Source organism: Buceros rhinoceros, unplaced genomic scaffold, assembly GCF_000710305.1.
Source record: "Buceros rhinoceros silvestris isolate BGI_N320 unplaced genomic scaffold, ASM71030v1 scaffold5733, whole genome shotgun sequence".
In the NCBI taxonomy this organism is placed as follows: Eukaryota; Metazoa; Chordata; class Aves; order Bucerotiformes; family Bucerotidae; genus Buceros; species Buceros rhinoceros.
The window spans coordinates 80,142-107,253 of record NW_010402935.1 but is presented as its reverse complement, the minus strand read 5'-3'; the positions used below and the strand labels follow the sequence as shown (position 1 = coordinate 107,253).

Below are 27,112 nucleotides of genomic sequence, written 5' to 3'. Positions count from 1 at the left end.
TGCTGAAGGACTCCCAACCAACTAGTTCACAGCTCGTTAAACGTTTCCTCTATTTCATTAGATCATTTCTCAGACATTATCCCCCACCTGGAACCAGATGCTGCTCTTCAACAGCATTGTGCTTCACGGCGACAGAGAGGAGATTGCTCAGTTCCCACCAGAGATCGTCATTGAGCTGTACGATGACGACGCAGTGGTAAACTCCAAGTCTTTCTTAGTAAAACACAGGCTCTTGCATCTTACTGCCAGTGTGAAAGCAAAGCTGTGCCACTGAACAGGCACTGAACGGGTGACCTTGCTGAGTGCAGCTCAGTGTTACAGTGGTTTGCAGTTCAACGCCCGAAAATAGTCCTGAGACTCACCTTAGGTCCTTGCAAAGCTCTGGCCTTGTTCTTTCCCCAAGTGAATCCTGCTCCCAAAAACTGGCTTACAGAAATCAAAGGCATCTTGCCCCAACCTCCCTTACACACAGCTGTAAATACTGTGTCCAAGTCTAGGGAGACAAGACTCTATCTCTGACCATGCGAACCCTACACTGCTTCCCTGACTGGATATAGACCTCAGCAACTTTGGATGCCCCGAAGAGGTAGTAAGTCCTCAGCCCTTCCATTTCCACAGCTGCCTTGCATTTTATCTTGCTCTTTCCTTCAGGAGGTTTGGGTTTTTTTTTTCCAAATAGTAAACTGCATCATCTTGGCTCCTGTGAAATTCCAACGCGTTTGACATCTGTATTCTCCTTTATTTAGGGTAAGGCAGAATATATTGGGTCGACAGTGGCTTCTCCTGTGGTGAGACTTGCTTATCAAAGCTATGAACCACCTAAACTTACTTACCACCCAGTGTTTTGTGGAAATCTTTCAGGAGGAGACCTTCTTGCTACGTTTGAGCTTCTGGAGGTAAACCAGACTTCCTCGACTGTTACTCTTTTGCACCCTGGGCTCACAAAAGCAGCCATAGCATCAAGGCCCGTCACCCTCTCAGATTAATGGGAACGGCAGCCGGAGCAGGATCGCTCTGCTGCTGGACCTCATAGTCGCCATGCAATCTCCGTCACTCCCGTCACGCTGCCAGGGGCCACTGTCCACGCACACAGCACTGCCGGCCCCTCACATGCTCTGAGCATCACTTGCCTGGCACTTGCCCTGCCCTAACTTGGGCTCTGGCTTGAGAAGCAACTGTGAAAATCCCACCGCCATTGCGCCGTGGAGCAGCACATGGCCCTGCCTTTAGCAACCTCAAAGCTCTCAATACTGCTTTCACTCTTAGGAAAAGGATTGGACTAGGGAGACTTCTTCAGATACCCCTAACATCTTATGAGAAATGTTACACCGGTTTCCAGCTGGGAGACAAAAAGCAAATGCAGCTCCACCTCTGGGGCCAGGCCGGCAGATGCATGGGTGGGGTGTATCACGCCTGGGATTTGCAGTTACTGCAGTGGAATGTGCAGAGACACCAGTCAGAGGAAAATTCTCTCTGCTCAAAATCTACAGCAGTTTATTCTGGAATCTGAAATGGGAAAAATGCAGGACTCTGTGACACATTTTACAGATATTCCCAAGATAAAACAGGCTTTTAAGCATGATGGGCTAATCATGTTCTTGGAGAAAGCTTGAAATATTAGACCATGTGGAACATTTCCTCATTATGGCGGGTACCTAGGGATAGAGTTTAGCACCTTAGACGTAATTTTCCCATTTTTTTTTAAACTGAAAACTACTGTTTGGTGAACAAAGAGAGCATTGCATTTTGTTTTGCCATCTTTTGGGACAAGGGAAGCAGCACGGCTTCTAGGATATATCCAAATACACCCCTGTGACTGCTCCAGAGAGTTAACAAGAACTGTAAGTAAAGAAAGACCCCGCAGTCCTTATTGTCATGCTCTGTATTATTCTTCTCAGAAACAACACTCTAGAGCATCTGACATGGCAGATAATGGTAATACGGTCATTAAGGAATTTTTCAGTAAGATATATATAAACATCTGCCAGGCTTCAAAGCAATCCCAGAGCTGCTGTGCCTGTGGCTCCTCCCAGCATCAGGGGATTCATCATGATGCTCTGTGTGACGAAATTTTCATCGCTAGTTTATTCTCATTCTGAGTCCATAACTTTTCCCGTGACAAGCCGTGCTTGATCACTCTGAGCTGCAGGTACCATTCGGTTCAGCTGAAGGAGTGTGGTGTAAGAAGTGAATCCTTCTTTCTCAGAGTGAATGCTATTATGCTGGGTCTTGTTGGAGGAATAAAATTATTCTTATAACAACACCCTGGCATTTAGAAAAACAGTAGACTGAAAAAAATATGGACTAATGAGTACTAGGAGTCTTGATTTTGCTCAAAGTGGGCTCAGGATTTTACCGATTTCTTATTTTTAAAACAAAAAACCAAAATCCCCTTGTAAACACACGGTGGGGGTGTTTTCCTCTACTGTCATTTGAGCGCTAGGTCATTCCTCACCTCTTGTCCTGAGCAGTTTCACTGTGGCTATAAAGCAAAGTCTTTCCTGAGTTACACCCAGCTAATTGCACTCAAATGAACAGAGTTTCTCTGTGTAATACAGAAACCTTCTCAACTCCACCAGCGGTTGTTAGATCTTGGAGAACTGGAAACCTTGTAATAGACCAGAGAACTGTTCAGTTAGCTGCAGTGACTGGAAAGAACGAAGATGGAGATCCAGGGAATCTTGATATCAGTCTTAGAATTTGCAGTCCTGGAGTACAGCTTAATAAAACCCTTTATGAGGCAGTTCTGCCCTCAAATGTGAGATCTTGCCAGCCTTCCTCTCCTAAGCTATGACCTTGGGGACTAGCTTAGGAGAATCCGTTCTTGCAGCTGTAAGAGGAAACACAAACAGCTGTGCACATTCTAGGTTTTTTCTTTTTTTTAAAAAAGGTGCCGTTTAGAAATTTCATATGCATAAGTCTCTGTATCATGAGATTAATACATTTTTCTTGACCACCTGTCATCAATACCCAGGTCGGATAATGGAATGAAAGTGGTACCCTGATATGTGAATTGTGTGCAGGGACACGACATCCAGTGTGTGATCTGGTTTGGGTGGACTTCGCCTCTTGTTTTATTTAAAATACCAGTTAATCTATTACGGGCTAAATTTTTGGAGCGTTTGTGTCAGTTAATATAGATTTGGAGGCTCTGAACAAACAGGTGGATTTCTAGTCAGGCAGGTATCGTTCACAAAGTCCTGTGTTTCTGTTTGGCTTTTTAAACAGTGTAGCGGAGGTGACCGATAGAAACCAGATACATTGGGGAACAACCGAAATGACCGAGACCTCTGGCCTCAAGTTGCATGAAATCCTTTAAATTAATTGCTTTGGATTTTTGCTGATAAAAGGCAGTAAACTTGTGCCTGTGAATTATTGCTGTCAGTTATGTGAATACTCACATATGCTGCAGGTGCTGTGCTCGAAGATACCTTTTCTACCCATCTCTTCCTTTACCTACAAGGTCTAGGGACCATCCTTTCTCCCTCGTGTTAATTAAACTCCCACACAACTGTACATAGCTGCAGAAGGCCTAGTTAAATGAAGCAGAACTCTTCAGCTTAACCGGTCCTCTTAGAGCTGCACCGCAGCTGCTCCCCCTTTCAAGCGACAAGTCATTTAGGAATGCTGAAGTGCTCCAGAAGTTGTTTCTTTCCCCCAGAAGCTGTGTGTACAGTATGTTTTGGGTGCTGCACTTCGTCTGAAAGCTGAGGAGAGCTCTGTCTGTAGGTTGTTAGCTTACCTGTGAGACCTGGGTTCCTACTGCTCTCTGCTATCATAACCTGGACTCATCACCACGTGCTGCCTTCAACTGTTTTATGTAGAAACGTGATAAAAGAGGCCAGGCTTCAGATCTGCCCTGCAGGGACAGAAAAGGCCGTAAGTACACTGCTGAAAATTAGGAAGGTGTTTAGAAATTAAGCCAGGGAGCTTTTCTACAGAAGGTGAACCTAACAGAGCACAGCAAGAGCCAAGAGGCAAAGAGATGGATCGAGGCTCAGAGCTGCGGTGGACCACGCTCTCGTCCCACCCAGCAGCCACAGGGTAGACCTGTACGCCCCAGTGAGCTTCCGAAGCTGGGGTAGGTTTAAGTGGAGTCAATCACACACAAAGAGCGTAAGTGCCGCCTGCTGCAGGGTTTTAGTAGCTGCACAGAGAACAGCCAGCCCTAGTGCTGGAGATGCGATTTGCAGGTTCCCGAATGGTGACAGCATGCAGTTAGGCAGGACTGTTATTCCACAGTGGCTAAAGAACATCATGTCTGTCACAAATGTGTGGTTTAGCTGATGCGTACTGTCTGTTCACCAAACTTTTAAAACTAGCATCAGATCTAGAATTTTCCTGTGAAAATCTCTAAGTAGTTTTGCTCACGATTTTTTGTTAAATAGAATTATCATGCTTTCAAATTTTAGTAAATAGAATTGCCATGCTTCAGCACATGCATATATTTAGGGCAGACTGCCCTGCTAGGACAAAGGAGCCTTTTTTTCAGAAAGGTTCGTAAAACAAATCCCTTGAATACTTTTCCTGCCAAATGTTTTAGCATCACAGCAGGACAGATAGCGATCCAGGTCACATTCCTCTCACAGCACAGCCTGTCTGCTCTGCAATGTGTCCTGTAAAACTGCATTAAAATGATGTGTTCTATGTGCCATTCACAGATGCTTCTGATACTGGTTTTATTCTTAAAAAAAAACCCAAAACCAAAACAAAACCCCAGCCTAAATAATGACTGACTAATTTTTCAGATTCCCGAGTCAGATCCAGACAGACTTCCCCCATTGGATCCACCAGATGTTGACCAGATTTACCCGGTTCCAGCTAACATCCGACCTGTTTTAAGCAAATACAGAGTGGAGGTGGGTTACTTAGAAAATTTCCAATTCCGGATCTCAGCTCCTTTTATTTTCTTATGGAACTGTAACAGTAAGGGGTGATGATTTTAAAATACCTGATCAATAGGAATCACAAAAAAATAGCATATGGATCAAAAAAAAAAAAAAAGTGGTAAGCTAAGATCAAATAGATTCACCAAGGCTGGGCGTGCAAGGCAGTGCTTCCACCTGAGGCTGTATCAGTTCGGACCTGCTGGGAAGAGACTGCTCCTGTTGCAGCGCATGGCTGATGGATGTGAGCTCAACGCAGGAAACGGAGAGCTTCCCCTTGCAGCTGACCTCACTGGAGATGAAGTCCAGCATCAGCCACCTCCCAGGCTCTGTCTGGGTACCAAGGTTCAGCCAAGCAATGTCTCGGGCCCACGTACAAATGTTTGCACCTTCTCTGCCCTCTCTTCTTGCACCATCTGAGTCCACAGTCCCCTTGTGTTAGAAAGCAGGGAAATGTGGCAGCTTTTGGTGCCAGTGTAGTGCCTGGATGCTGTCCAGCATCACCACTCACTGTCACTCATCCTGCTGCCTTTACACCGCCCGCTTATTTGCCCATTTTTCTATGCCAGGTCAGACCCTGCTTGTGTTACCTGGTGACCCTTCCCCAAATACTCTTTTGGGAGCCCAGAAGCAGTTCCAGCTTTGCCTTCAAAGATCAAGCAGTTGAGCCGCCAGAAAGGAGAGAATGTTTTTAGCTCTGCTCTATCATTTAGTTCAGCTATTTTTTTCCATGCATAGGAAAGAGGTTTTGTTAGCAACGTTCTTTTTTTTAAACCTGACATTGTAAGGTAAATAAGCTCATGAACTACCCTGCTGATGCTAAAGGGGCAACTTAAATCCTTAAATGTACACGTTCCTCTGAGTATTGTGCTAGGAAGGCCTTCCCCTGCCCCTGCAGCATGACTGCTTTGTGCTGCCTGTCCATTTTCTATTTTACACTGCTGTGACCCCAGCTAGCTCTAAGGCGCCCAGCTTAGGAGCATCCTCGCTGTAGGCTTCTTGTTTGGACAGCTGAGCAGAGCAGCCACCTCCCGGAGTGATTCAGGTCTTAAACAGGTTAAATTATGTTTTGGAAGTGCATCTCTGTCTCCTTTGGTTGTGGAGGGAGCACAGGACAACTCCACTCCCCATTCTGGTAATTTGGGCACCTTAAAATCAGGGAAATGGCCTCCAGATCCAGACGGTTAAATTGCTATGAGAACAGCTTTATTGTCATATGTATATGTACAGAGATTTGTATAGACAGTGAAACATGAACTCTGGAGGGCACCCAGCAAGGAACTAACACAGAATGAATATAAGAATCATTTATGTTGAAATATTATAAAAGATATCTCACACTGGTGGGAAAGGCCATGGAGCCTTTGTAACTATAGAAGTGTGTCCCAGTTTTGACCAGGAACCTCTGGAACAGAGCAGGATCTCACTGGTCCTCATTCCCCTAGTGCCCCTTGCCGCTCCCTGACCCACACAAATCCCCAGTCCTTCCAGCGTTCATGGTCCATGAAGCTCTTTTTTGGCTCCAGCTTTATTTCAGATCCACGAGACTCACGGCTCCTCTTCCCAGCTGTAATGTGTCCATCCCTCACTGCCCCAGCCTTCTCCTTCAGGAGTCCCCAGTTTGTGCTAAGTAAAGTCACATTTTTCCTGCAGACCCTTTTTTACAGACACAGTTTCCTCTTATCCTCCAGAGCAGGAGCACAATCCTTTGAAGTCCTTTGAAGGACCTTTGAAGGTCCTTTGAAGCTGCTTGGAGACCTGCTGCCAGTAATTGCAGACCTGAGGGCTCACTTAGCTGACAAACCTCTGCTGATCATTTGTTTGCTCTTTCAATAGCTCTGACACCTCAAACCAAGCCCCTGCCACTCAGACGAATAGTTCCCTTGCCCTGCTGGAAAGACAGCTTCTGGAAACGTGATTATTATGGTTTGCTGTTGTCAACTCCTTGGTAACAGTAGGATGCTATTAAATGTTTTTACTTCCACCGTTACTCCTGATGGTTATATCAGTTTTAAGTTGTTTGGTTTTTTCCGGTAGTCCTGCATTGCCAAAGGGATATGAGGGACATCGCAGCAGTGACTTCCCCCAGACTGAGGGGTCTCTGTAGGCTACCAATGTTTCTCTCTGACCACCACAGGTCCTGTTCTGGGGTCTTCGAGAGCTGAAGAAAGTCCAGCTCCTCTCTGTAGATCGCCCCCAGGTTCTCATCGAATGTGCAGGGAAAGGAGTGAAATCCTCTGTCATCCAGAGCTACAAGAAAAATCCCAATTTCAGTGGCCTGGCAGACTGGTTTGAAGTGGTGCGTACAGAATGCTGCTCCTTGCCTGTCCATTCCCTGGTCAGACAAGGTGTTAATTACTAATTTCCTTCCTCTCTTGTCAAATAAGTTCCTCTGTGTGTTGGTTAAATACTACTACTAAAGGGACGTCATGTTCTCACGCAAGAGCTACCAATTTGAAGACGCTTTAAAAGGCTTCTGCTACAACTGTATGAAAAAAGAAGACGATGTTCCTCATGTTATGCCCCAGGTAGACAAGGAATAGGTTGCAAACAGGCTTTCCCTGATAGGTTGGAACTTGTTGGCAGATAATAGGGTTATTTTTACCACTTCCCCTCCTCCTTTCCCATTTTTCAGGGGAGTGTTCAGTTTCCTTTATTTTCTTTCAATTCTTTTTGTTTTCCCTCACGTGTTACTGGGCTATTGAGGGATTGATAATTTCTGACTCATAAGCTCTGGACCTTTTCGTAATGTAACACTTGCTGTTAGGGACTGGCAATTTAATTATCACCTGTTGGATAGGTCATAAGAGCTGGTACTTTCAGTGGACAAAACATCAGGAAAAAAATAATCTGTTTAATTTACTTCAGTTGCGAGCATCAATCTAAGACAAAATAATATCAAAACTAACTAACCATTAACTAACCAGGATATGAAGTATGGTTGCTACAGCATTTTTATCGTTCTCTGTATGACACATGTCCAAAGAGCTTTTTCCCTTTTGCAATTCGCCCCACAAGGCATGTAACTACCTAGTGTCCACATCTCATGGTTGGGGAAACTGAGGCAGATAGAGTTAACAGCCTTCAACAAAGGAGCAGTGACATTAAGACTCACAACTTCCAACACAATATTAATTCCTTCTGAATGTTCTGCAGTTTATTCTAACAAGAGATGCTCTTTTTAGAGCATGTATATGACAGCATGGGACTTAACTCGGTAGCCCAGTCTATATGGTCCACTCTGTATTCTTAAGGTTTTCTCCAGGCTTTGCAGAAAACCGTGGACAGAACTATATTGCCTATATACTGCATTTTGAGTATGTTAATAGCTGAGGACACCACACAGCTGAGCTGCGCGCAACGAATATTCTGTAGGTGTTCTATATTCTCCAGCAATTCTCATGCTGCTGTCTGTCCTCCTCCTCCAGGAGCTGCCTGAAAATGAACTCTTGCATCCACCGCTAAGCATCTGCGTGGTTGACTGGAGAGCATTTGGGAGGAGCACTCTTGTTGGAACGCATACCATCAACTGTCTTAAGCAATTCCTGTGTAAAAGCCAGCTGGGTCCTCAAGCTGCACCAAACAGAGCAGACATTATAGAAATTGAGGAAGGTAAACATCCAATCCTGATCCCAAACAAAAAGACAAAGGACCTACTCAGAGGCTTAACGCTAGGCGTGTACATAGAAAATATGCTTCATTGTGTAGAGTGTAGGGCCAAACCCTTAATGATAGGATCAGTTGATGATGACCAGATGTGATGGTAGCATTTCTGGCAAAATCTTACCTAATTTGCAACGGTTCGGTTTCAGCTTCACCTGAGTCATCCCAGCCTGCTGAGTTATCTCGAGAAGAACCGTTTTTAGCTGACTACATCTATGCTGAGGTGGAGCAGGGTAAATGTACAGTGGTAGAACCAGGCCCATATCTCACAACACTTCCTGTCACTGCATCAGAGCACTCTCCCTCTGAACCAAAGAGAGAGAGCAAACAGAAGGTGAGTATAGCTGAAGCTGCCAGCTAACTTCATGTTGCAGACTTTAGCCTTTCCTTATAAAATGGTAAACGCTCGCTTACCTCAGGGCTGCAGATTCTGGGAACTGATGGTAACACCCATGCTATCTTGCTGGCCCTTGAGAGAATAATGCAGCTTTGACCCCATTAACAGAAACTTCCTTTCCTTCCTTTTGTGCTAGATGGTCGTCTCATGGGCAAGTACTAACGGAGTAGTAGGGTTTTTACTTTTCCTGGCCTTGAATGATCTACTTAACGGAAAACTCTCACTGGGAATGACTGTTTCTGCATCCATGGCATAGAGGCAGCCCCCTTGGGTTAGGTGCTGTACAAATGTGGAGCACAAAGTCTGCTTCCCAAAGATCCTACGGTCAGAGTATGGAACTGGTACCAGTCTGTGGGTAGAAGAGGACGGGAAAGCACAAGGAAACAAGGCAGTTCTGGTCAGCATGGCGTTTACAATACAGTACAGGCTCTAGATTGTACACACTCTTTGTTCAGCTGCACACGCTGTTTCTTTCTCTGTAGTTTCGCCATCACAATCACTGTTTTATTAACAACGGTAAAAGCAGCAGATGCAGGACTGAGTTTTGTTTCAGAAGCTGTTTCTGCAGTTACATAAAGCATGCTTCTCTAACCTTGGATGCTCCAGTGGTCAGATGTTTCCAGCATCCTTCATAATTGGGAGGTCAAAGAAACCACAGGGATGTCTTGTTCCCTAGATGTACACACTAGTCTGGATCTTTCATCTGGTACGGAACAATTTTTAATGCATGACAGCAAAGCTTAGTAAGAAAAAAGTCCTAAAGGGAACCCTGTAACTTAACCACCTGTGTTATATTAATTTTCACTCCCACTTACCTATCTATCACTCCCAATTATCTATCTTTGCTCCAGCCTCCCCATCCAGGCTGGCAGCTCTCTGTAAGGGTGTAGGATGAAGCCCTCTGTTTAAGAAGGGTCAATCTTTAGGCAAGAATGAAGTTAGTAAGATTTGCCACATGAGCAGGTGATCTCCAGGATCAGATTTTAGCTTTCTGTAAGAAGAGATCAGCTGAACTGCAGCAACTATTGGGACTCTTTCTTCCTACAAAAGGCAATAAAGTAATGATGAGAGCTCTTAAAATACTGAAGTGGGACTTAAGCGGACTAAAGTGGAAGAAACAATTTTTTATCTGAACGTTCGCATCCCTTAAAACACCACTCTCTGTTTTTCTGTGTAGATTTGCCTGTTGTATGGGTTGCTCCTGTGGCAAATGTCTCAAATGTTCAAAGTTTTGGCATCATCAGTAGGTCATACAAAGACAGATTTCATAGTGTGATGATCACAGTGAAGCGTCTTGGAATAAAATGCAGAGACCTTAATTCACAGTGCAGTTTATTTAGCTCTTGGAGGTTGATATTTTCTTCCTATACATCTGCTCATTTTTGATGTTGTGAGTCAGGTGATTATTTTTAATCAGTGCTAGAGTCCATCAGCGTTTTCCCTATGCTTTGGTAGGACATGAAGAAATCCACTCGACAGTCGACAAAGAGGAGAAAAAGAACGATTGCTGATGAATCAGCTGAAAATGTTATTGACTGGTGGTCGAAATACTACGCTTCGCTGCTCAAAATGCAGAACGTAAGTCACTCGGCATCCCCAGAACTCCCATGGATGAGAAATGTTGTAAAAGCAGATTCACTGCTTTGTTGATATCACATTCATAATGAGGAGCTTGTCCATTCTCTTTTTCTTTTAAAAGGCAAAAGGGATTTTTTTTTCCAGTGAGGGAAAACCTGAAGACAGTAAGTAAAATATTTGCATCTTTCTATTATTTTACTACTAATACTTTCCTTCCCTGCTATTTTTACCATCAACAATTAATGTCTGATAACAGAGTACTGCTGGTGTACTGGGTTCTTTCCTCTGCAGCTGCTCAGATGGGGGGTAGGTTAAAAATCCACAGTCACTCTTGGGCTAACATGAGTTTCCTGTCATTCAAATCTCATGCACAAAGATTTACAAAGTCGAAGTCCTAGATGTTGGAAGGGGGAGATCATCCTAATCTTAGGTTGTATTCCTAAAAGGTTCAGAAAAAGAAGCTTCTCTCAATTTTGAACCCAACCGGGAATCGATCATGTAGGAACAGCTCTCGCTAGGAGGCTCCGTAGTCATGTGTTACTTCCATAGACGAAAAGCTTTCTGTCTAGCTGATTTTTTGCACAAGAACCTTAAAGAATCGGCCAGAAATAGGCTCTGTGTGTGTGAATGATGTATGTATGTCTCCATACCTGGGTACTCCATGGCTTAACAGCTCCTCCCACAATCAATCAGAGCTCTAGAAAACCTTAAATTTTTTTTTGAGAAATGGGACTGTCCAAGCAGACTGGGAAAGACAACAAATGCTTACTGTTTAAAAGGAGCTGCAATTCAGAATTAAACTATAGCATCTTCCTGTGCCAGAGCTGTCTGCACCTCAGCAGTGATTGAGGTGAATTCTATTTTCAGGGTGGTGTTGGGATTGCTCTGGATGGAAGACACGACCTAAATGTCAGATGGTATCATTCTGGAAATAGCAGCTGATGGTGTTTCAGTGATCATCAGTGCTGCTGAGAGATGAGGCGGAGATCAGTTTCTGAGTGAAACTCGCTTGCTCACATGTAGGAGATATTTAGATAGCAAAGATTCTACAGAGGTGTGACGGTCACTTACAATTAGAAATTTACTTGACTTAGTGACATTCGCCCACATGCTCTTCAGACAGTTGTGGCATACTGTTTTTGACTGATGACTTCAGGTCTTGTAAAGTCTCTTCTGATAGTTTTTGTTACATATTTTCACCTATGATGATAAACATTGTATGTACAGGACAGCACTGATATAATATAAACACATACATATATATTTCTAAATATTTAGTGGTATCAAACATACATGAAGTACTCAAAAAAAAAAAAAGAATGTAAAGTGAACTCAAAATTTGGATCTCAGCTGAATAACTGAACTACCTCAGGGTGATTTTTGAGGGCTCATCCTATTTTGGCAGAAAGACCCCTCTCTGTGTCTGGAGTCTGGCTTGAGGCTGGTCCGATACCTCTTCCCCTTTCTCATACTTCTAGGCTTTCGCAAGTTGAAATACGCTCTGTTTTGTGATACCTTTGAACAGAGAAGGACTTGGGTCACCAGGTATCTGAAGTACCAGTGAGCCTAAATACCAGCTTCCAGTTTAAAATAAGCCTTACCTTTTATGTGAAAGCTGTTAAGACCTGTTAGTTTGAGTCTGGCAGGTGTCAAAGAAGAAGGAAAAGAATGTTCTGGGAGTTGGCCGTTAGGGAGGAGGTGATACACGACACCATCGCACTTGGTCCACCAAGCTCACCGTGAGTTAGCCACAGAGAGGATAAAATGCCACCTCTCTGCCTGGGAGGAGTGGTGGGAAAAGAGAGGACCCTATGCTTGGCAGTAGAAGAATGAATGGAAAAGGACCGAGGGGGACTCTTTAAAATGTATTTTGCATGCTTATCCGAGGCATTCGATGTGCTTTGCTCACTAAACCTACTTGATGTCATGAAATCTCTGCAGATAAGCAGACTCCTGACCACATTGCATTGGCCATAGAAGAGGAGCCAGACAAAAAGAAGAAGGATAAGACATTGAAAACAAAACAAAAAGGTGCTCCAAACCTAGCAACGCTGAAGGTAAGAGAGAAATAAGCCTGAGAGGTAAGGATGTTGTCTACTGTCCCCCCAAAGCTTGACATCTGCAGCTGACCTTAGCAAACCCTCCTTACATTTATTTCAGACACTTTAAAATGAATAAAACACACACAATGATAGTAAAAATGCCCATCAGCACACGGGGCCCAGAAGAAACCAGGGTCTTGTAGGGTTCATGTGGCCTGTTTCGTCTTCGATTTACCAGCATAGAGACGACCAGAAAGTCTTCAATGAAAATTCAGTCTCATCATTTGCCTGTAAATTTGGAAACTCCAAATTTCATGTTGGAAATACCACAGCCTATTAAGAATGACTTTAAAAAGAGTGTGGAAAGCACTGCTGAAATAGCTAGCGCATCCTCCCTGATGAGGAGGTAATATTCAGCTCGCGTTAGGTTTGGTTGGATGATAGGAGGAATTCAAAGAGAACTATATGGGTCGCGCAAAACAACTGGAGAGATGACGAGCTTGAAAAGGTTAGGACTGCTTGGATTAGATTGTAGCCGAATAAAGGGGAATTTGAAACGGCTGCTTCCAGCTTTTGAGACACGGCACTAGTCCAGGCCCTTCTATTTCACCCTGAATAACGTTTGATAATTACAGGGGCAGAGAGTTGAAAAAAGGAGCAGTCCTTTTAAAAATGCTTTGGTAATTTTACCTGTCCTAAAGCTCTGTCCCCACAGCACTGTATTATTGTCTGCTTTGCTCTCGTCTTCTGACACAGTAACGTAACAGAATGGGCCAGTACCTCCAAGACACATTGCAGAGAGAAATCGGAAGCAAAGAGCAGGACATCCACACAGTTTTCCCAGGGCTTGCAAATACTCGTTCTGGCCTTTCTAGAGCCACATCTATCTATCTGCTGCATTAATGTGCTATTAGGGTAGTCAGGGAGGTCTTTGGTTAAGGACAAAACTGCTCCTGTTTTAAGTGGGGAATTAACTTTCTTTTCCTCAAGGACTTTTGCAAAACGGTGGTTTTATTAAAATCTGTATTTTGAGTCAAAATGGACATCTAGTAACCCCGTAATTAAAAGTTGCTATAAATATATTTACTGCACCACTTAAAAATAAGCATCCTACTGTTTTCAAAGGTTTATGAAGGAGATTTGGAGAGTGAATTTAACGGCTTCGAGGACTGGGTGAAAACTTTCCAGCTTTTAAGAGGAAAATCTAATGACGAAGTTCATGCTGACTCTGAAGACAGAATAATAGGAAAATTTAAGGTAAGCTTAAAAATTGATCAGATGGGTAATAATTTAGAGACTTTATGTTTTCATGCATATTTCAGGTACACCAAAGATGAAGGAAAAAGGCATTGATAGTCTGCTGTAAGCAGAATTATCTCTTTCATTGGATCTAGCGAAGTATTTTTCCTTTCCCCTCATCAGATAGACAAAAGCAGCATCCAGCACCAGATGTTCGCTGCTGTTTTGGAACAAGAATGACAAAAAAATCACAGAAGAGGAAGCAGAGGCATATTATATAGTCCAGATTCCACTCACGCCGCTTTATTACGGCGCTATCAGTTACGGCACCTCATGTATAATTCTCAGGAACTTAAACAGAGGCCCTTACAACTACTCCATTCGGAAACAATCACCCAGCCAGGCACCATTAGGCAATCTGAAAATGCAGTTCAGAGCATCACTAATGTTAGTAAGATTTAAAGCACTTTGTAGTTTAGAGGAACCAATTAAATGCTTTGATACCTCAATTAGTTTGCAAGGCAAATTTTGGATCAAAGGACTTGCTAGTTGCTTTCAGGCGGTAGGAGCCGCTCAGCAGCGTGAGTCAATATTGATTTATAGGAATTGTCTGGTGGCTGCAAAGATACAGCTGGATTCCAGTCACACTGCTGCGAAACTAACCCAGTGGGATTATCGGTTGGCAAACATGCAGTTAAGGGCGAAACATTACGTTTAGAATATTAATACCAAGAACACTAGATTTAGAACACCTGCAGGTGTTAGACCTTTAAATAATAAAATAGAGAGCTAAGAGCGTGCAAGTACCTCTTGCGGTTCTCCGGGTGTGACGACAGTACCACGTTACAGAGCAAAGGCCCTTTACAAGAAGGTGTTTAGAGCACTGAAGCGGTGTTCCCTTTGAGCAGTACCACAAAATGTGTGTGTATATGGATGTGCTACAGCGCAGTTTGCCTGAACGATGGTTTATTTGCATTCAAAGGGTTGGGTTTGTATTGCACTTGATCTGGTTTTGAGAGAGATAAAAGACAGTGTATTACCAGGGCTCTTTCTGCATATACCCAAGTCCTGAGGATGGCAGCTTGCTGGATGGAGGGCAGCTCCGCATCCTGCAAGGGATACCACCAAACCACTCCGTCAACGTCCTCATCAGGGTTTATATCGTGGCGGTAAGTAGACAGACGTTCTTTTAACTTTTAAATTACTTGGATGTTTCTTTTCGACTCAGTTTACCTCTAATGTCTTTGCAGTGAAGCTTCTGAAAATCCTTATCCATGTGGTAGAATGTTTTGTGGTCATATTTCAGACAACGTGTCATGTAGAAATGAGTGCTCAGAGTAGAAAACGTTACAGATTTCCCATGATAAATCACAAGACTGGAGAACTGCTTTACTTGTTCAAACTGGAAGTGCCAGAGACATAACTAACATAGTATGGACAAACTGTTCCAGCCACATTATGCAAATGCAGCCAGTTCTAATCCACAGAGTTGGTTCAAAACGACACAGAGTTAAACAAGACCTCAGTAGGGGGGAAATGGCAGCATATTTTTGGAGATTGTGAATTGCATGTAATCAAAGTGGTAGATGTTGTGAATAAGTTATGGGATGGGGAAAGAGAAAGAAATATAAAGGACAAGATGATTAGAGAGCACCATGTGAGAAGAAAGGGGGTAGAAGGAGCTGGTATTTCAGAGACAGGAGAGCTGCAGGTGATCTAAGAGGGGAAGAATGGCATGCAGAGAGGCAATGGAAAACGTAAGAGAAGAGAAGAATAGGAAGGGATTGCTTTATTTCCTGAACGTAAAGACTTCCAAGCCACCTCATAAATACAGTCTGAAGAGTTCTTTTGCACTGTTCAAGGATCTGGACCGATATTTTGGAGGAACCTTTCCTGAATCCTACATGCACTTGTGCAGCCAGGTTCTTCCTCAGCGTTACCTCTCCTGCTCATCTCTTTCTAGATCTTAGTGGTGGGACTACATATCCACTCCACCTTTGCAAACTCTCTTCTCATCCAGGTCGCCTTTTCTCAGTAGTTTGCAAAATTAAGTGCCAAATTTTATATTACATGAGGCAAGCAAAGCCCCTGCACCCAGAACTGGGCAGGAAAGCCATGGTCCTGTGTCGTGGCCGTGCTGCACTTAAGCAAGCTTCGTGAGGACACCAGTCTTTCTTCCTGACAGGCATTTAATCTCAGCCCAGCTGATCCAGACGGCAAGTCAGATCCCTACATTGTGCTGAGACTGGGCAACACAGAAATTAAAGACAGGGAAAACTACATCCCCAAGCAGCTAAATCCGGTATTTGGAAGGTCAGTGATGGCTTATTTTCTCTTTCGGGGGCGTTCTGCTGTATCCCTTGCCACCACTCTTGCTGTTACGATTAGAAAGTGTTTGTTATATGCTGATTTCTGCCTGTTTGGATGCTTTGTAGTTCTAATGGTTACGATGATGAGAATTGGTGTCACTCTGTATTATTATAAATTATTTCACTTTGATACCAGTCAAAGCAAATCACAGAATGCAATCTGCAAGAGGTTTCGCAAAATGATGCATGAGAGGAAATGAGGCATCAAATTATCTTGTCTCTGCAAATTAATGCAATTGTTAAGTTTAAAGTGAAATAAAAATCAGCACAAGAAAGTGGGATTTCACAATCTTTTGTTGTTGTTTCAGGTTGAATATAGTGCCAAAAAAATCTTGTAATTTTACACCTAGGACCAAAAAACCTTGTTTTTTTGAACCCACAGTGCCTTCTGAATGGGGGAGCCAGGGGCAATCTGTCAGTAAACATCACCTTTGTATTATCAATGCTGTATACTTATTTATATTGTTAATAGCTGTGGTTTTTGGCCAGTATGTTTGCCTGGTTTTAGAAGGTTGAAAATGTTTTGAATTGGGATGAAGTTATTTTGTAAGAACAGTAAGAGAGAGGAACTATAGTACATTGGGCTGAACCTGGACCCAGGGTCCTGTGTGCAAAAGCAGAGACTTAAAAAAAAAAAATGTAAGGAGAAAAGACAAGCACAGAGTGATACCTCCATAACATGCATCTCAGTTTCTGTCATTTAAGCTTGCTCTTAGGTTGCAACTGAACCGTCATTTTGGCAAAGTGTAGAGAACATCCATTATAGACACACATAGGTGGGATGGGAAATCACGACTGCGTTTGTTTTAGACAAGGCTAGGAACGGGCTGTTCATCTGAACGGTCCTTGCTGCTGCTGTCAGTGGCAACACGGCGGGGACTGGATCAGCAACTCCTTTGCAGCGGTAGCATCAGTCACAGTGACCACCTCTCGTCACCCCAGAAGCCCTGGTCAGCTGGCACGGACAGCCTCTAGCAATTCCAGACTATTCCCAAACCTCTCTCCTACAAAACCCGCGCTGCTGTTGCTACACAATTCACTCTGAGAAAAAGGACAAAACTCATCCTTCAGGAGACAAAGATCAGTTTTGTCTGTTCTTTGGAGAAATCTATAGCCGGTGTTGTGCTGATGAGGATGTCCCGTCTTCCACTAATTTGTCAAATCCCTTTTAAAATCACTGTTGTATTTTCATCTCAACAAATGCACTGAGGGAAAAGGGAGCTCTGATCTTTACTTTTTGGAGACTTGTTTAAAGCTTTTGCCTGATCATTTTGTTGGGTGCCCCCAGCTTCCTATAGTCAATATTTAATAACCTGGAGCTTTTTCAAGAAAACAGGAGAGTCAGATGATGTCCCTTTCTGGGGTTCTGAAAAAGCATGTGAGAAATCTTACATTCAACTTTATTATCCTTGTAATTTCCACACTTCCACCTCTATTGGATTCAGGATAAATCATTGCAGCTGACCAGCTCCATCCCATTGCTTTGTCTGCTGCAGGTAGGAACAATCTCAGAACTGTACAGAGGATGGTAAGGAAGCAGGAGAAAGAAAATACTTGTGCGCTGTGTGTGTTCAGATCTTTCACTGCAACAAAAAACACTACCAAGAAACCCCCACTGCTTATTCGAAGAGACACTATCCACACGTTGTTTGCACAGTAAACATTAACTTAGGCTTTTAGGCTTCAAAACTCATTTGTCTACATGTAGGTCTCAATTTTTGCTGTAGATCATTTGAAATCCAAGCTACGTTCCCCAAGGACTCCTTGCTCACAGTCCTGATCTATGACCATGACTTTGTGGGAACAGATGATCTCATTGGAGAGACGAAAATTGATTTGGAAAATCGTTTCTACAGCAGGCATCGAGCTACCTGCGGGTTACAAAGTCAGTATGAAATGTGAGTACCTCTTCAGACATCATCAGAGCACGCAGTGAATGACGTGACTTGAAGGAGAAATTCCAGGTGTGGATGAATAGTGTGCTTTCTCCAGCACAAAAGTGTTACCGGAGGCATTTTAATTATAATTCACCAAAGAGCTTAGCAGTGGCTTTGGGTAGCTTCCAGCCTCAGCAGGAAGTAGGTATTTTAAAATTAACAGCACTGTTTGTTCACCAAATCAAGTATTTTAGATAGTAAACAGCCAATGTGTAACTTACCTGCTTGCTAACTGCCTTCGGATAGGCTTGAAGGGAAACGGAGAGACAAATCTGTCAGAGAAGTTGTGACAGGGCTCTACGCTGCTCTCCGTTATTCGGCTGCAACTGGAGTGATTGCAGCAAGACTGGTTGGACTGGCGTGGCACTGGCGGGGAGTGGGGGGTGGGGGAACAGGAGCAGAGTGGGGCAGCTGGCAGGGCCTGTGTAACAGAGGTGGATCTACCACATCTCTGTTGCCCTGGGCTGGGGCACTAACCTGGGAGACGTGGGTTTGAGGTTCTTCCCCTATGATTCTTTCTCTAGTTTATCTACAAACAAAGGGGGCACAATGTAAAATAGCAATCCAGGAGCACAGACCAGACCCCAAGACTTCCTTCGCCAGCTCAGTCTCCAGTGCGAACTATTTCATCATGGGCTTGTTCCAGGGTCCAGATAATCTCTGCTCCTCTGCATGTGGGAGTCACAGAACACTTCTTAAATGGAGGTAGAACGTGTAGATGTGGATCCTTTAGGCAGAAGAGGGAACAAGCTCTGCTCCTTTCCTCTTGGGGAGCATGCCAATGCCTGGGCCACTTTATCTGAGCTGTAGGTAAGGCTGCCTCAACTTCTCCTGTGTTTGAAGATAAAAGAATGTTTGGCCCCAGGACCTGAGCAGACAGAGCAGATGTCCCAATTCAAAGGAAAAATTTGGCTGAGCAGTTGTCGGGGCCGCTGACCATGAAGCGAGTCTCTGCATGGCAAGTCCTGATTTGCCAACACATTTTGCCGAAGGAAAACCTCACCCATTTCTCTCCACTCTCTGGTCCCTCGTTGCAGAGAAGGGTACAATGCGTGGCGAGATGCAACCAAGCCAAGCGAGATCCTCGCTAAGCTGTGTAAGGACTACAGAATAAGTGGACCCATCATGCGGCCAGGGGAGATACAAGTAGGAACAAAAGTCTTTAAGGGACAGACCGTCTTCACAGAAGATGAGAACGGTAATGAATAGTTCATCATCCTTCAGCTGCATTGCAGCAGTACCAAGAGCTTGAGCAAGCGGTCACTGGGGCCCCATTGTGCTACGCTCTCTAAAGCCAGGTTACTGGAACCTGGCTCTGCTTCGAAATGCTCTTATAACTGCGGTGAAGAAGGCTGTGCCTGTACTACCTACTGCTACCTAAATGCTAATCTTCTGGTCACCCTGGTGGGTAATCTTATTTACAAGAATTAAATGCATTCCAAGACCTTTCTGTACTTACCTGGGATACATAAAACCTTTCTTTTAACTCATGCAATTTTTTAAATGACCATTCTTAATAATTAACAGAACATATTACCAAGGGGTTCAACATTATAATTCATCTCTTTGTTTTCTTTTTGTTTTACTCTTTCCTATAGAGGAGCCAGTTGAATCATATGAACATCTCTCCTTAAAGGTTTTACATGCTTGGGAAGAAATCCCTGGGGCTGGATACAAACTGGTCCCGGAGCACATTGAGACTCGGCCTCTCTACCATAAGGATAAACCAGGCATGGAACAGGTAGAGCAGCTCAGGCGTGCTGTTGATGTTCCACCCAGGAGCAGTCTTCCTTTCCTCCAGTTACTGTGGTTTCTATTTGTATCTGCAAACTTACAGAGACAGCATCCAAGTGTTGTACCGTACACGAGACTTGGTACAGTGTCAGCCTGGAAGTGGCCACACGTGCCTGTCTATAGCCAGTTACCCAAATACACAGTAATCACACGAGGTGTAACTGCGTATTTTCGTTCTTTTAACCGCTTTAGTTTATTAACACAAACTCTGCTTGTGTTTGGGCTTTGGTCAATTTTTTCCCTTTCACCATGTACCATTTTTATATGGATTTTAGGTTGAAGGTGCCAATGTTTGAGCTCAATTCCAAATTTGGGATAGTGAGCTGGATGGTGTTTATAAAGGAAGCAGTGGTTTTGGATGCCAGAATTATGTTTGAAGCCTTTTAAAATCTCTCTAAAACAGGGTTACAGAGATATTTATCTCTTCATTTTCAAGGGTCGTGTACAGATGTGGGTCGACATGTTCCCTAAAGATATGCCTCTGCCAGGACCCCCAGTGGACATTTCACCAAGAAAACCCAAAGGGTAATTCTTTATGCTTTTCTTTCAGCACAGTGGTGTAAGTCTTCAAAAACTGAGTCTTTCTTAAGTGTCTGGAAAGAACTCTAAAAAGAACTACCAGAACAAATTTCTGTGATCCTGAGAAAAGTCTTCTTAGATCCGCACGACTTCAAGTCAAATGAGTTTGATCTCCTCCACTAGACAACTCAAAGAACCATTGGTGACCTTTTCATCAGGGGCTGTCACACACCTCTTTCAGAAAGATATCCCTTTTTCATGTGGAGATTGCAGGTGGCTAGAGGCAAGAGTCCTTTAATAATTCTGTTGTCATCCACTTACGGAGCTGAAAGAATTCATTCCGGTTTCACTCCCTCTTTCAGCTAGAAAGCTTAATTGACCCTGGCTGATCTTTAATCTGCTACAATGGTGTTATACCAAATGGATTTCTAGCACTTTGTTCACAGATAAGATCAAGAAACCCGTAAAACAGCAACAGATAGAAGAAATAACCTTCTGGAATAGCCTTCTTTCAAAATTCACACGGATACTTCTGCTGCTCTATATGCAGCACTACATATAGTCCTTCCAGCTAATTGATAGTTTGTAAATGAAACACAAAAATATTGACCCTGGCTGATCTTTAATCTGCTACAATGGTGTTATACCAAATGGATTTCTAGCACTTTGTTCACAGATAAGATCAAGAAACCCGTAAAACAGCAACAGATAGAAGAAATAACCTTCTGGAATAGCCTTCTTTCAAAATTCACACGGATACTTCTGATGCTCTATATGCAGCAGTACATATAGTCCTTCCAGATAATTGATAGTTTGTAAATGAAACACAAAAACGAGAAACAGGCTTCTCAGCCCATCCTGTATCAGCTTTATTCCAATATTTCAGCAAGATCTTTCCTGAGAATTTTACGTCTGAAGCAGCATCAGATATATTCCTGTATTATTTATATCTGAACAAGGACAAATACAATAAAAAATTGTTGCCTTTCCTTTTACAAAAGCCAAGATTTGACGAAAATAAGTGTCTATGTAACAACTACCTTCTTCAGACCAGATCTTTCTATAAGGCTCCTTAAGAACGAGCATTTTCCTGTCCAAAAAGATTTCAAACTAATCATACCCACAAAACTAAATTGTTGCTGCCATTTTTGTCATCTACAAAACCAGGGAAAACTATTGGTGAACCATTAGTTACGAGAAAGAAAGTAAACATGCAAACACGAGTTACACATTGTGCTGAGAAATGTGTATTTGCTGCAACAAACCGGCTCCGGGGTCCGTAAGGCTTCAAATACTTTGTGAATACCGGTAACTTCTGGAGCAAACTGTTTCGCGTGTGAGATTGGGGCTATCTGCAGGATGACGCGTGTCGTATCAGAAAAATCGTATGTGGGTGTTCTCAGTCATACGAGTTCCTTTGTCTTTATTTTGCAGTTCATACAATAACTCAAGGCACGTATAAATTTTTGAGTATGATTTTTTTCATGTCACCTGCAACATCTGTATTTCGGTTCAAGCTTCTAGAGGTTTGGATGGCCATCATAGGAGTTTCTATATAAGGGGTGGAAATGATGGAAAAACTTCAATTCCTTTGACCGTCACTTTAAAGATCATTGCACATACTTACATACAAATATCTCTAAACAGTGCTTCTCTTCCCTTTTAATGCAGAGGGTTGCACCAAATACAATGGTTTTAGGCATTTCTTCTGAAAAGCACCTCCCAGGGAGCTCTGGTTTTAGTAGCAAGCTGCTCCCTGTTTTGGAGACTGCTCGGGTGATGTTGTTCAGATCAACTTTGCCTTGTTCTACTGCAGCAAATGTGTGAAAAGAATTGAAAAGGCAGTTGCAGAAAAAGCAAGGAATTTTCCATCCCTTCAAAGCTGGCAGTGGACCCATTGCTGTCTAGCACACTCCAAGAGCAGAGAGGAGCCATCATCCCCATTCTATCACTAGACTCTTGTCATCAGACGAGACCTAAGGCTGTTGCTATTACGAGAGTTTTGCATAAATACAATATTTCTCACTTTATAAAAGTGTGATTTGATAGAGGCTTACATTACTGTCTGCTCAGAGCATGAGTGTACACAGGTCTACTTTCTTCTCTTTTTCAGCTATGAACTCAGGGTGATAATCTGGAATACAGAGGATGTAATTCTAGAAGATGAAAATATCTTTACAGGGCAAAAATCAAGTGATATCTATGTAAAGGGGTAAGTTCTTCAGGTCTTGTCTTCAAAAGAACATGTAAGATTTCATTTAAAAATCAGACAAAAAATTACACTGTGAGAATATCTGATAAGCTCTTTTTGCTCTAAATGTCTGCCCAAATTACTCATTTATGTTGGATAATGTTTTGGGTTTTTATTCCTTGTAATACCAGGTAACTGTAAAGTGGCATTAGGTCTTAATTTTTTTCCTGTTTGGTCAGTGATGGCACAAGAAGAGAACCAAGGCCAGGGCTCAGCAAAGATCAAACTCTTACAGAACTTGAGCTGTAAGAGCTTACGCAGATGCAGAGAGGTTTGACGTAATCAGAGAAAGGAACTACGGCCGCATTAGAGACAGGAGAGCAGGGGTTTGTCAGGCTCTTTCTGTTGGAAATATCTTCTAACCTCAGGAGGGCAGAACGTGTGGGTGACTGACCATGGCCACGATGGGCAGAACACCATGGGGGCACTTTCTGCTTTCCATCTCCTTCCTGCCACAGACAACATGTCTGTCACAGCTCCACGGATACCACTGGGATAATCAGTAAACCACACCACATGGCAAAATTTAACACGAGAGAGCAAACGGGGCGCTTGGCACTCAAACCAGCTCTTTCCTGAGACTGTAGCAGGTTACTTCTTCAAATTACTCGCCGGTTTCGGAGCACTGCTTTGCAGTTTCTGCTTCTGAGCAGGATTTGAATGCAGGTACCAGGGAGGAGTGGGGGGAAATTATGGCATAAGCGGCGGCAGGAGGTATTGGAAATCCCCGGTGTGAGGCTGCTCCTAGATTTCCTGCTGTGTTTCCGCTGCTAGAGAGTGAGATTAATATGCCACTATGAATCGTGTCGTTGCGGAGTCCTGGAAAAATCTAAATTTGTAGAGCGCTAAGCATATGGAAGAATGGATTCCCCTAAAACCCTGTTGCAATATTGCCAATGACCGTGTGCAAGGAGCTGGAGGAGGAAGCACTGAGACTGGTGCAACAGGGAAGGGGTTTTCCACTTTGTGGGTTCTGAAAATCACGTTAAATTAGTTCCCTGAGAGGAGCTATTGTGAAATCACTAGATTCTGCACAGAGATATCTGAATTAGCAACAGTGTGTTCAGAGCAGTATCAGAGTAGCTCTGAGAGTGCAAACTGAGGACACAAATTTGTGCCGAGCTGTGTGGTAACAGGAAGACATCACTATCAGCGCCAGAGTGGTCTGACAGGGAAAGCCAGGAGTGGATAATTTTTGCTTCTGTGCCTCAACAATTAAGACACAAATCTCATTATGTGCATGTGACACTGAATCTGTCACCAGGCATGGATTTGCACCGGGGGCTGTGCCATGCTTGGGATCGTTACCGGTTTTGCCAATTCCTTTTTGAAATAATGGGGCTTGCAGGGGGAAAATGCTCATCGTAACTCAAGCTGTGATAAATCATCTTCAGAACTAAAACATAGCTGCATCATTACCTCAGCAGAGCTCTTCAGAAGAGACTATGCTTAGGAAAGTGTCCTTTTGCACAGTAGCATTGCAAGTCAGACGTGCACGCTGTAGGAGAAACCAAGAGGAAATCACAAGAAAGAACAGAGAGGCTTCTCCAGCTGTGCTTGTGCCATGTTTATACCCCCAAACATCATCAGCAAATGATTTAGACTTGAATACTGAGCTCTGAAACCCGTCTTGGGCCACTGACACAGAATTTATCAGTGTGACACATCATGAATACAGGGTGATTGGTAGTAGATAAATGCCTGATGCTGTCCTTGCCCGTCCCAAAGAAGATAGACATCTTGGCCAATGACAAATTTGGGGGTCTGATCAAAATAAGCATCACGCTCTCACTCTCAGCATTTGATCACCACGGGCCGCTGCTGCAGCCTGTGCCATTGCTGGGAGGTGGCCGGGATCCCCGAGCCAGGGCTGGTGCTGCACGTCACAGCCCTGCACGGTGTGTTGCCTCAGGTAGGAATTAGGAAATGATCACGCCTGCAGCCAAGCAACGACCCGCACAAATCAAGCTCCACTGGTGACAGCAGTGCTTTCGCTGTGTGCTTGCTGTAGGTGGATAAAGGGCCTGGAAGAGGACAAGCAGGAGACAGATGTGCATTACAATTCCTTGACAGGAGAGGGCAACTTCAACTGGCGCTTTGTGTTCCCGTTCCACTACCTCCCAGCAGAGAAACAAATGGTGGTTAGTAAAAGAGAAAACATATTTTCCTTGGAAAAGACAGAGCGCAAAATACCTGCTGAGCTGGTGCTTCAGGTTTGGGACTTTGAAAGACTCTCTTCAGATGATTTCTTGGGTGAGTATGCAAGGGATCTGCCTGAGCTTCACCGGAGCTCTAGCCAGACTTGTATTTTGCACAGGTTTGTACAAAGCAGTGTCTGAGATCCAACCATTGTCTTTCCCTGAGCACCGTGTTGCAAACTGGCACATTCCTTGGAGGGGGTGTAATTAGGACCTCAGATGCCTGTGCAGTCCAGATGAATGACTGACAGTCCAGAGGGATCCCCAGCTCTGAAGCTTGGGCCCAAGCTGCTACATTGCTCTATGCATCTCCTCTGGAAGCTGCTGTTTGAATGCCTTTGGGTCTATCCTGGTTTCTGAGTGTTCTCACGTGAATTTTCCCTCCAGGCACTCTTGAATTGAACCTGAATGGGTTCCCTCGAGCAGCAAAGACAGCCAAGAGCTGTGACCTAGGCACGGTTTTGGCAGCAAGTGCAGAAAACAAGATCTCCATATTTCAGCAGAAGCGCATCAGAGGCTGGTGGCCTTTTATCAAGGCTGGGGAGCTCACGGTAGGCAGATCACTACAGCAGAACAGCTTTTCTCTGGAACTGATATGCTCTGCTCAGATGCTGAGACAGACAGATAGTGATTTTGGATACGGCATCTGAAGTACAACCACCACTGGCAATCCATAGGACTCCAAATGCTTTAGTGGTTCTCCATAGATTTGCTTCAGATAATCCCAGGCAACTTTTTCTTTGCTTTCTTCCACTCTTCATCTCCCCACACACTGGATGGGTGGAATGGAAAATCAGATGCTCCCAATGAACTTTATGTCAGATGAGGAAATCCTGGGAGAAATCTCACCTGCTGTTTCTTTACTATTTATTTCTGGCTTCAACCAGGGTGGAGGAACTGATTTTGGGGTCTACTATTATTCTCCATGCTAGTGACACACCTCAAGCAGAAAGAGCACAGTCCCTTGTTCTTGTTGAAATGTGCTCAATAAGCCAATATTTTTTGGTTTAGATGGAAGGATAAAATTGATATAAAGGAATGCAAAGGACAATGACAACTTCTCCCAAACTCTACAAGACTTAGGTTAGTAGTAACCTCCTAAGAAGAATATAAATGCTGCCACAAAAATCTTCACTCACCCAAAGCCTGAGTAAATCTCACTCAGCACGTCTGTAGCCATTTATCTCAGGGTTTTCTGCTGCAGCTTCTCCTCATAGCATTGTAGAGCTTTTTGTCTATGATTTGGAGCGACACTGAAATTCTCAGTATTTAACACAACTTCCCCTTTCCCCTGTCTTTAAGGTTCCTGTGTACTGTTGCAGTAGTGTAGAGATCCTCGGTGTAAACGAAAGACAGCTCTGATCCTCCCTTTCCTAGCTGGAGTGCACGTGCCTAGGCATGACGCACACTCCGATTAACTCTGCACGTGGTCTCTGGGGCACATCGACATGAAATCGAGCATAAAGCAGAGCTGTGTGACCTCATGAAGGAAACCCAAAGCCGATGTGGTCACACGGCCACAGAGCATTTCGGGAGCTTGGACCTGAACCTGGACATCCCTGCAGCCCAGTTCTGGGATTGGTGTGGTTGGAGTCATTTTAGGTGTATTCAAATCCCTGCGGGGACAAATACCAAGAGCTACAAGCTCTCTCAAGTACCTCTAGATTAGTCCTCTAAAAAATCCACCTACTTTGGCCCTTTTTTAGGGGATCTCCCTCCCTCTCTAGACTTCCATTGATTCTCAAAGGGTGTTCCCAAACCTCACCCTTCCTTCATATTTCTGACCATTCCAGCAAGAAGAATGGTTTAATAAAAAGTGCCATCTTCTAGTTAACGGCCTTTTCCAGATGGAAGGAGACTGCGTGCTTTCCACGGATTTAGTGAATGGGCGCCAGTCCCAATCCCTGCTTACCTCCACTTTCTCAACTCTAGCACAATTGATCCTCTTTAACTGCAAAGACTTTACCTTATTTTCTTTAACCAAGTTCACCCTCAGCTGGTTCCGTAATTTCTCCACAAGGCAAATCGTGATGTGATTCAGTGATAATAACCCAGGATTGGATGCTTACGTATGATCTCTCTGATCCAGGGCAAGGTAGAAGCTGAGTTTCACTTAGTCACAGCAGAAGAAGCTGAGAAGAATCCAGTAGGCAAAGCTCGGAAGGAGCCTGAGCCCTTGGAAAAACCCAAGTGAGTAAGATCGTACTGATGAAACAAGCTGGGGTAGGGATCTTCAGCA

The 27,112-nt window shown here is 43.8% G+C and overlaps 1 protein-coding gene across 1 annotated transcript in view; it reads left to right on the top strand.

Annotated features, from left to right (window-relative positions):
- Nucleotides 1-27,112, top strand: part of FER1L6 (fer-1-like family member 6) — a 55,999-nt gene that overhangs the window by 24,528 nt on the left and 4,359 nt on the right. Inside the window, exons 20-39 of the mRNA XM_010132799.1 lie at nucleotides 62-196; nucleotides 747-896; nucleotides 4,749-4,859; nucleotides 7,024-7,185; nucleotides 8,315-8,498; nucleotides 8,699-8,883; nucleotides 10,402-10,528; nucleotides 10,653-10,688; nucleotides 12,466-12,581; nucleotides 13,692-13,823; nucleotides 14,849-14,974; nucleotides 15,991-16,118; nucleotides 17,902-18,072; nucleotides 19,149-19,309; nucleotides 19,710-19,852; nucleotides 20,342-20,430; nucleotides 22,538-22,636; nucleotides 24,687-24,928; nucleotides 25,261-25,424; nucleotides 26,963-27,063. Of these exons, the coding sequence (XP_010131101.1) occupies nucleotides 62-196; nucleotides 747-896; nucleotides 4,749-4,859; nucleotides 7,024-7,185; nucleotides 8,315-8,498; nucleotides 8,699-8,883; nucleotides 10,402-10,528; nucleotides 10,653-10,688; nucleotides 12,466-12,581; nucleotides 13,692-13,823; nucleotides 14,849-14,974; nucleotides 15,991-16,118; nucleotides 17,902-18,072; nucleotides 19,149-19,309; nucleotides 19,710-19,852; nucleotides 20,342-20,430; nucleotides 22,538-22,636; nucleotides 24,687-24,928; nucleotides 25,261-25,424; nucleotides 26,963-27,063 (2,762 nt within the window). The remainder of the gene's footprint in view (nucleotides 1-61; nucleotides 197-746; nucleotides 897-4,748; nucleotides 4,860-7,023; nucleotides 7,186-8,314; nucleotides 8,499-8,698; nucleotides 8,884-10,401; nucleotides 10,529-10,652; nucleotides 10,689-12,465; nucleotides 12,582-13,691; nucleotides 13,824-14,848; nucleotides 14,975-15,990; nucleotides 16,119-17,901; nucleotides 18,073-19,148; nucleotides 19,310-19,709; nucleotides 19,853-20,341; nucleotides 20,431-22,537; nucleotides 22,637-24,686; nucleotides 24,929-25,260; nucleotides 25,425-26,962; nucleotides 27,064-27,112) is intronic.